At 52.4% G+C, this 10282-nt stretch overlaps 1 protein-coding gene across 1 annotated transcript; it reads left to right on the forward strand.

The window, feature by feature from the left end:
- Positions 1–4357: 4357 nt before the first annotated feature.
- LOC142575061 (uncharacterized) lies at positions 4358–5146 on the forward strand. Its single transcript, XM_075684023.1, has 2 exons — positions 4358–4651; positions 4733–5146. The coding sequence occupies exons 1-2, from the start codon at positions 4358–4360 to the stop codon at positions 5144–5146; spliced, it is 708 nt and encodes a 235-aa protein (XP_075540138.1).
- The last annotated feature ends 5136 nt before the right edge of the window (positions 5147–10282 follow it).

Here is a 10282-nt window from a genome sequence, read left to right on the forward strand (position 1 = left end):
ATCTCTTTTGCCTATCAGTTGTGTCCCACAAGGGAGCGTATTGGGACCCCTTTTGTTCAGTACGTACATAAATGATATTGTAAGCATAGATCCTCCCTTGGTATTGTGATATACGCGGATGATAGCACACTACTTCTTTCAGGCCCTAACTTTAATGATTTAATGGTGAAATGTAATGGACCTATTGAATAAATTGTCTAGGTGGTCAAGGTTGAATAAGTTAAGAATTATTCCTACAAAGTCCAAGGCTATAACATTTCGCGGAAGAAACAAACCGATAGTACCGCATTGCATGCTTCACTTTGAAGATCGCCAAATAGAAATATTTGAAGTGCACAAGATACTTGGAGTACATTTTTCCTGGTATTTAAACTGGGATGCTTATACTGACTTTGTCTGCAAGAAACTCTCTTCCGTCTACGGGGTTGTATCGCGATGTCGTGAAACATTACCTTAAAATGTAAATTACAAGTTTATTACGCATTTTTTTCTGACCTTAACTACTGCAATTTAGTATGGGCCACAATGACCAAAACTAACATAAATAAGGTTCTCGTACTACAAAAGAAAATTGTTCGAATAATCGCCAATATTGATAATACAACTGCCTCCAAGTATGCTTTTGAAACACATAACATTGTCCGGGTCAACCATTTGTATCACTTTAAGTTGTTACAAGAAATGTATTTTTCGACGGCATCCATTGCCGATTTTTAATCGACTCTGGCATCTTTGGACATGCGTCATGCTAACATACACACAAGAACTATTAATACATGAAATACACCACGTTTTCGTACTAACTATATATTACAAATGTTGCCTTGCAACCTGCCCCATGTTCTAAACACATATAAACACACAATGGGATGTACCAAAGCTGAGTTCCGGAAATATATTGTTGAAATGGGATTTTATGTCTTTTGTTTTTTGCTTGATTATTCCAATTTAATCAGTTAAAGAAGAATGATGGGTGTAACGTTAAAGGATAAGAAAATAGCAGATTGGGTGAGGGAACAAACGCGAGTTAATGACATCTTAGTTGAAATCAAGAAAAAAAATGGGGGGGGGGCATGGGCAGGACATGTAATGAGGAGGGAAGATAACCGATGGTCATTAAGGGTTACGGACTGGATCCAAGGGAAAGGAAGCGTAGCAGGGGGTGGCAGAAAGTTAGGTAGGCGGATGAAATTAAGAAGTTTGCAGGGATGATATGGCCACAATTAGTACATGACCGGGGTTGTTGAAGTATGGGAGAGGCGTTTGCCCTGCAGTGGGTGTAACCAGGCTGATGATGATGATATTGATGATGATGATGATGATGATTCAATTTAATTTTAAACATTTCTATGACCACTCGAGCGTTTCTATTTTCGATTTTATTTAAATTTTTTGCAATAGATTGTTACACTCTGTATGTATAACTGGTGAATGTTTTCTCTTCATTGACTAACTATTGTATGTGTGTCTGATTTCTGTACCACTCGCGTGCTACTGCTTGTAGGGGTTTTCTGGACATAGTCAAGCTGCTCATGCAGCTTTTTACCAGAAAACCCTCCAGTTGAACTTGGAAAATAAGCTTACTTACTTATTTAAAAAAAAACTTCCACTGCTTTAAAAGCTTCTAGTTCCCGGGTGGCCGGCTCCTCACAGCGCACTCCTGAGACTGCAGACACTACAAAGGCAGTGGAGCGTGAGGACCTCCCAGCTCGTGAGCCACCTTCGGATGGCCTCCAGCTGGTGCTGTCGAAAGAACATCGGCACCGTGCAAGGGCTTTCGATAATGAAGCACTCCCACTCAACGCTGCGGTCACTGGTATGGTGCTCTTCCGCCCATCTGTACCGGGCGGAGCCTTCCGGAGTGCCCCGCGCCTCGCGCTCACGGCGGCAATTTCTGCGCGACCAGGTGTTCCTGCAGTTCGTGTCAACCAGAAGCGCAACATCGTGGCCGCCGATACCACCATTCGGGCGCGCCTTGAGCAGCAGCTGGAAGTCACCGAGCTCCATGGCATTCCAGTGACGGCCTGCCTGCCGACTGAGCGGGGAAAAAGCACCGGCTTTATACACAGGATGGATGGACTGCCTGAAGACAAGATCCTGCTGGAGGCCATCGAGTCTTCCATTCCAGTCATAACAGGACCAAAGGACGGCAGCACGGTGACCATACGGTTTCCGGGGCCGGTCACCCCTGAACAAGTGAGCATCTTCAAGCTCTGGTTCAGGGTAAGGCCGGCAAGGCCTCGTCCACTGCAGTGCCAGCAGTGTGGCTGTTTCGGTCACGTAGTGGAGAGCTGGAAACGGCCGACAGGTTGCATTTTCTGTGCCAGGAACCTGTGAAATCTGTGGCGCCCACACCGCGGACACTCCCGCCTGTCCCAAGTGGCAGGAGGAACCACGGGTGGCCGCCATCATGGCGTCCTCCACTATTGCACTGTCCAGGTGTGCTGTGCGGCCAGAGGTTGGTGAGGAGAGCCACAGCTGGAGGCATGCCACCACACCCTAACCGCGCTCCTATGCAAACGCAGTCAAGGGCATCGCTGATCCTACAAGGCGTCCGGTACGAGCTCCACGCAGCTCCTAACGTCCTGTGCATCAGGCCACTCGACCACACCCCCTACCTGATGCAGAAAACCGTGGAACAACTGGTGGAAAACCTGCTGCTGAATATGCAAGCAGTCAGCACCATGCTCCCTGCTGACCATTCACTCCACGCCATCTGCCTACAGCCAGTGGTAGTCCTGAACCAGACCACCCAACATGGCTGATCCCTATGCTACAAGGAAGGGGCACCATCATCCAAGTGTTCTCCAGTGGAACACCAACTCACGGCGGCGGTGGCATGCGGACCTCTCGCTACATCTCCTGCAGAGTGAATATGATGTCCTTGATCTGCAGGAGGCGCACGTTGCTGCAAAGGAGCTGCGACTGCCAGGCAACGTGGGCTATAGTGCTCGCACCTCATGCTCAAAGGAGTCATGCCAGGCCGCCCCCCGCCTCGATCACACACACAAGCAAGGAGATCCTAGCTGCGCAGTGTACGTGAGTCGAGGTGGAGATACGAGTGGCTGACCTGACTGGGAGGCCGTGCGAGTGCTGTGCAGTGCGCGTACGCATTGCGAGTGTGGACACTACAATCGCCAGTGTTTATGTGCGACGCTGCCAGCCGTGGGACCCCTCCTGCCTGCTGCGTTTGCCTAGCAACCCGGGCAAAGACTTCGTCCTCCGTGGCGATTTTAATGCCCACCACACAGCCTGGGGCGGCCGGCACGGCTGTCCTCGTGGCAAGGCACTACAGAATGCTGCTTATTAACTCGGCCTGCAGATTCGTAACACTGGCTTCCCCACTTTCGTCCGGCGTGGAACTCGTGCAACACAGGCGGCAACCGACCTGAGCCTGGCCACGGAGGATTGCCGGCACAGCTGACAGGCGCTTCCAGACGCCTGGGGTTCCGGCCACCTGCCTCTGCTCCTGTTTCCTTTTCGAGGCAAGTCCCCCAGGAGCAGAGAGTGCCTCACGGGCAAGTGGAAGGCCTTGCGTGAGCTCTGCCGGCAGGCGGACAACGACGCGGATCTCCGGCAGATAGTCGTGGAGTGCGCCAATGCCGCTACTATCCGCTCTACTGTCGCGGAGGGCAAACCAGCTTCGTATATTCGTCATTGGGAACCGCGAGCTGCTCGGCATCGTGTGGAGCGCAAGGTCCTGTGCACCATGCTTCCGGAAATATGGACGGCCTACCGCCGAGTGGATGCAGTCTGCCTCCGCCACGCCCAGTGACGCAGAAGCCAAAGCTGGGAGAGCCTCTGCTCCCCCATCAGTCGCAATCCAGATAGTACTCGAGCTTCGCGCCTGCTGAGGTCACTGATGGATGCTCCAAGTGCTCAACGCCAATCCTTAACCGTGGCTGGCCTCATGGGCATCAGCGAGCGGGCCCTGGTCGAGCGCCTAGCCGATCGGTTGGCTGACAGATCCCCAGTCCCGCAGATCCTGCCCTCTACGGTCGCCACAAGGCGATGCCTCCCTCCGTGTCACCATTCAGAGTGGGTGGCAGCACAGATCTCCTCCCTGTGCAGCAAGCCTCTCCGCATGCACGAGCTCTAGTCGGCGCTGGCTCTCACATGACGACGGAGTGCTCCAGAAGCCGACGGCTTAACCTGTCAGATACTGCGTAACCTTGCAGAGCCGCAACGGGAACGACTCATGGAACAGTTCAAATCCTTCTGGAGTACTGGGTTCTTGCCCGAGAGCTGGCTGATGGCTACGGGGGTGACTTTGCTGAAGCGACAAAAGCCTGCAACTTCACTCTCCTCCTACGGGCCTGTCTCCCTTACCTCTTCAGAATGCTAGGTGATGTAGATGATGGCTCTATCTTGTGTCGAATGGATAGCTGCCCAGCTGAAGTACTTTGCAAAACAGCAGTCTGGCTTCAGGCACAAGCGTTCAACGGCGGACTCCTTCGCAGATGTGGTGGCCACCTTGGAGGATGCCAGGGGCAGTGGGCACGTCGCCATGCTACTGCTCCCGGACGTGCAGAGTGCCTTTGACCAGCTGTCGCACGAGGTGATCGAGGCTGCGCTGGACTATTTAGGTGTCACGGTTTGTCTCCGGGGCTTCATCTCTGCCTTCCTGGTGGACCAGAGCTTTCGGCTGTGGGTAGGCAAGGTGCTCAGGTGCTCAGTGGTGTGCTGCAAGGATCGGTGCTGAGCCCCTTCCTCTTCAACCTGGCTCTGGCAGGACTCGGGGGCAGGGCTCCCGGCTGGCAGTCGCTACCCATTCTGCGGCGCTATCTGCACACATGATGTGGCACTGTGGGTACGAGGACCCAGGGGAAGCGTCGCTGCCGTCCGGGCCTCACTTCAGAAGGCCCTAGAAACGGCCACCTCTTTCATTGGCGGCTTTGGCCTCTCCGTGTGCCCGGCAAAGACGGAGGCAATACTTGTACACCCCCTGGGCTCAGTACGCCACTACGTGAAGCAGCTGCGCATTGCAAACACGACCATCCCATGGAAGCGGCAGGTCACCTATGTGGGCCTAACCATTGATCACCGGCTCTCCTGGATGACGGCAGCCAAGGCTGTCACCATCAAAGTCCGAAGAGTTCATGGGGCAGTGGGTAAGATGCTGCAGCATGGCCGGGCCGCGCCGTGAAGTGGGCGCTGCGGGTGAACCAAGCTGCGGCCACATACATCCTGCTGTATGCCCTGCCACTGGTTCTACTATCTGCAGCCATCATCATCATCATCATCAGCCTGGTTACGCCCACTTCAGGGCAAGGGCCTCTCCCATACTTCTCTAACTACCCCGGTCATGTACTAATTGTGGCCATCTCGTCCCTGCAAACTTCTTAATCTCATCTGCCCACCTAACTTTCTGCCGCCCCCTGCTACGCTTTTCTTCCCTTGGAATCCAGTCCGTAACCCTTAATGACCATCGGTTATCTTCCCTCCTCATTACATGTCCTGGCCACGCCCCCCATTTCTTTTTCTTGATTTCAACTAAGATGTCCTTAACTCGCGTTTGTTCTTTCACCCAATCTGCTCTTTTCTTATCCCTTGCCTTTACACCCATCATTTTTCCTTCCATAGCTCATTGTGGCGTCCTCAATTTAAGTAAGACCCTTTTCGTAAGCCTCCAGGTTTCTACCCTGTGCGTGAGTACTGGTAAGGCACAGCTATTATACACTTTTCTCTTGAGGAATAATGGCAACCTGCTGTTCATGATCTGATAATGCCTGCCAAACCCACCCCAGCCCATTCTTATTCTTCTGATTATTTCCGTCTCATGATCCGGATCCGCGGTCACTACCTGCCCTAAGTAGATGTATTCTCTTACCACTTCCAGTGCCTCGCTACCTATTGTAAATTGCCGTTTTCTTCCAAAGAGTGACGGTACTAGAAAAAAGGGTGGCGATTAAGGCCAAAGCCGAGGTCCAAGCGCAAGCAACGCAGAGAATCACTCCGAGTTTGCTCCGGCTGTGGAGCAAGGTATGTTGTTGTAGCATAATGACGGGTGACCACAAAGAGCTGGTAATATGGCAATGCAACTGGGCTAGTTTTCGAAGCTGCAAGGCTCCGCTACGGCAATTTTTGGTGAATGAGGTGGAAAAACCGCAGATTTTCTTATTACAGGAGACACTATGTGACGACCCTACCCTCTCTGGCTTCAACACTGTGTCGGTCAGGAATGAGGGAGGCAGAGGACTAGCTACGATGATCAAAAAAATCTAGCCTTGATGGAACATCAAGTCCTATCTTGACGGCGTAAGATGGAGGCCCCTTTCATGGAGGTTATACCGCACGGGCGTCTCAAGCAGAGCGTTTTTTTCTGAATGTCTATAGCCCGTCGTCGGACAAGAGACAGACGTTTAACTCCCTGCTTAGGAAGGCGACATCGACCGCCAACCACTCTCCTCTGATAGTTGCCGGGGACTTTAACGCCCCTCCTAATGCATGGGGCTACGTCAGACGGACTGTAAAAGGAGAAAACCTGGCGACGATCCTGGATGATCTTGCGTTTTCGGTAATCACGGACCCAGGGTTCCCCACTAGGCTGGGCACGTCAGTTGCGTGAGGCACCACGCCTGATTTAGCCTGTGTATGGAACGTAGGTAACGTAACGTGGGCCAATAAGCAGCAGAACCTGGGCAGTGACCGCTTCACAGTAGCGGTAACATTAAAGGTGGACGCCCGACCGGCCAGTGTATTTCGAGTCATGGACTGGGAGGAGTTCAGGAAACTTAGGAAGGATCGAACGAGCACATTTTCCTCGTCAGACGAGGCTATCGAATTGCTAACGGAGGACGTCGAGAGGGCTACTAAGGTAGTACAAACAGAAGCGGTGGTCCTAAGAACGGATCCGCACCTAGCGCAACTGTTGGAGGTGCAATCGTCAAATCTGATGAGGTGGAAAGCACAAAGGTTAGATCGTAGGCTGAGGAAAAAGGTTGCGAAGCTTAATAGAGAGATCGCGAAATATTGCGCGGAGCTCAATAGGCTACAATGGGACGAGGTCTGCGCGGCAGTAGACGGGTCCATGCGCTCAGGAGGAAAGTGGAACGTCCTGAAGCACTTCCTGGGTGACGTGCAGACAAAGGATAATCAAAGGCAAACATTTAGTAAAGTCATACGCCGGCACAAACAGGAGGGAGGTACTGAAGAGTCATTTTGTATGCGATCGCGGATAGATACCTTCCTATAGGGCCGACGCAGGAAGAGGATTATCCGCAGATCGAGTGCGCGACGGTAGAGGAACTGAACGTGCCTTTCACAGAATCGGAGAGCAGGGCGGTGTTCTACAATTTGAACAGCAGATCGGCTCCGGGTCCGGATAAAGTTTCTAACAGGCTATTACGAAACCTGGACGATAAGGCAGTGGAACAACTAATTAAGGAGGGCAACAGGGTATGGGAGACAGGACACGTGCCTGACGGATGGAGGTCGACTATGGTGACACTCATCCCTAAACCAGGAAAACCCCTTCATTTGGACAACATGAGGCCAATATCACTAACCTCGTGCATAGGCAAGTTAGCGGAGAACGTGATCATGAACAGGGTTTCCGGGTACATAGAGCGCAAAGACCTCATCCCACATGATATGGTAGGTTTTCGGCCCCACCTATCGACGCAGGAGCTTATGCTAATGCTAAGGAAGCAAATTTTTGATAGCGGCACCCGGGGCGTGAGAGGGATTCTCGCCCTGAATCTCACTAAGGCGTTCGGCGCAGTGTTACATCGATACATTCTGCAAGCCATGGCCGGGATGGGCCTGGGAGTCAAATTCCAGGCCTTTGTCAGGTCCTTTCTCATGAATAGAACTGCTGCCATTCAGGTGGGGCAGATTCGGTCGAGCGTGTACGGATTGGGAGCTCGGGGTACCCCTCAGGGATCAGTCATCTCGCCACTGCTCTTCAAAGTAGTCATGAAGGGCATAGGTCACGCACTTTACGCAGATGACATCACGCTCGGTGGCCAGGGGGCTCCTTAGTTGAAATGGACCAACTTCTACAAGCGGCCTTGGACGAGACGGAGGCTTACCTCGCGGACACGGGTCTCAAGCTGTCTACAAGTAAATCGAAGCTGTTACTTTACAGACCCGCAAGGCAAGGGGTTCGGTGTCTGACACCCGTCAACCAGCTACCCGTGGTATTACACGCGAATAATGGGCAGAAAATTCCTATAAGGTCGACTCAGTTAAGGTCCTAGGCCTGCTCATAGACGCGAGGGGCTGTAATGCCAGAACAATTACCCACGTTAGAGCCAAAACGGCGAATATGTTGCGGTTAATTGCTGGGGTGCCCAACCGAAAGAAGGGGTTAGGTGAAGATAACCCCCTTCGGATGTACAACGCGTTTCTCATGAGCCATATTAACCATGTGGCGTCAGCTCTAGTGTCGACAAAAACGGAAATGACCAAATTAAATACACTCATGCGCAAGAGCATCAAGAAAGTCCTAGGCTTACCTATTGCCACGAGCTCCGGCAGGCTAGATCAACTCGGTATGCACAATAGCATAGACGAGATCATAGAGGCACAGGTCCCAGCCCAGGTGGTTAGGCAATCGTCGACCCAAGCTGGCAGGCGAATTCTCGACGGGGTTGGCATAGCTCCTAGGATAATGGAGGACCGGCGCATAAGAGTGACACGAGAAACGAGGGCGACCTACCTGGTGAGGCCCTTCCCGCGGAACGTACATCCACAGCATAACGAGGGTAGACATAAAGCCCGTGCATGAGCCATATTGAAGAAAGTTAGAGATGACAGAGACAGGTCTTTGATGATGATGACAGGTCTTTGTCGATGCGGCGCAGTACGCGAACAGCTGAGTGTTCGCGTTCTTGGTTGTACATGGGCGGGGGGTACTTCGCTCCTCGGCCCCGGTCAGAGCGGCCACCGCGAGTATAGCAGAGCAAATTGCGGTTGCGCTTGCCTTGTGTGACCCAGAGCGTTCCTACATTTACACCGACTCGAGAGATGCAATCAGAGCTTTAGAATCGGGTAACCTCGCACGAGAAGCGGCCTCTATTTTAGACAAAACGATTACCGAGTGCGAATGTCTTTCTATCGTCGGGGCTGTTTCAAAGTTCCGCCCATATTTATATGGCAATTCCTTCTGAGTAATCACAGACCATCGTGTGCTCTATTGGCTTTCGTCACTCAAGGATCCTACTGGCCGGCTCGGTCGTTGGGCCCTCCGACTACAAGAATATCCCTACACCGTGTCCAAGTCGGGACGCCAACAAGTCGGGACGTCAAAACCAGGACGCAGATTACCTCTCTCGTTACCCAACCGAAGACGCGACCTCTGCGTCTGATAATGACCCCCACGCCTGTGTTCTCTCTATTTTTACACTGCTCCATGACGCCGACGAGTAGCGCCGTGACCCGTCCTTGCCTATCATCATTGACCGCCTGGAATCGTCACTTGCCGACACTTCCCTTCGCTTATTCACACTTCAAGATGGCGTACTCTACCGTCACAACATGCACCCCGACGGCCCTGCATTACTCCTTGTGATCCTTAAACACCTTCGTTCGGCTGTTCTCCATGAACTTCACGACCTCCCCACTGCCGTTCACCTGGGTGTGCCACGTACCTACAACCGGATCTGCCGACGCTACTTTTGGCTAGGGCTTGCACGCTCCGTTCGAAGATACGTAGCTCCGTGGGAGAAATGCCAACGACGCAAGACGCTATCGACCCTCTCGGCTGGGTACCTTCAACCACTTGACATTCCCGCGGAACCATTCTTTCGGGTTGGGTTTGACTTACTTGGTCCTTTTCCTCTTTCTACCTCTGGGAACAGGTGGATCGCTCTGGCCACAGATTGCGCCACGTGCTACACTATCACCCGAGTGCTTCCTACAGGCTGCGCCCCAGATGTGACCGAATTCTTCTACGAGACGTGATTTTATTACATGGAGCTCCGCGACAACTTCTCACAGACCGTGGCCGGAGATTCATATCAAAAGTTATCGCGGGCATCCTGCAGTCCCATGCCACGAGGCACAAGCTGTCCACTTCATACCATCCGCAAACAAATGGCCTCATGGAGCATCTCAATCGCACTCTCACAGACATGCTCGCGAAATATGTCGGTTCAGACCACACTGACGGGGACCTCGCTCTACCGTTTGTCACATTTGCTTATATTTCCTCGCGACACAGACTGTTATTCCCCATTTTTCCTTCTGTTCGGTCGAGAACCAGCTCTGCCACTCGACAGAACCCTCCCTGTTCACGCGGCACCGACCACTGAATATGCACTTGACGCCATCAGCCGCT

The sequence above is a fragment of the Dermacentor variabilis genome, chromosome 3 (assembly GCF_050947875.1).
Source record: "Dermacentor variabilis isolate Ectoservices chromosome 3, ASM5094787v1, whole genome shotgun sequence".
NCBI classification, from domain to species: Eukaryota; Metazoa; Arthropoda; class Arachnida; order Ixodida; family Ixodidae; genus Dermacentor; species Dermacentor variabilis.

What these genes read in the sequence shown, in the direction of transcription:
- LOC142575061 (XM_075684023.1), top strand. Translation starts at nt 4,358, where the DNA reads ATGGCTCTATCTTGTGTCGAATGGATAGCTGCCCAGCTGAAGTACTTT. An exon ending in ACCAGAGCTTTCGGCTGTGG is followed by an intron (nt 4,652 to 4,732) that starts GTAGGCAAGGTG and finishes TGGCTCTGGCAG; the next exon opens with GACTCGGGGGCAGGGCTCCC.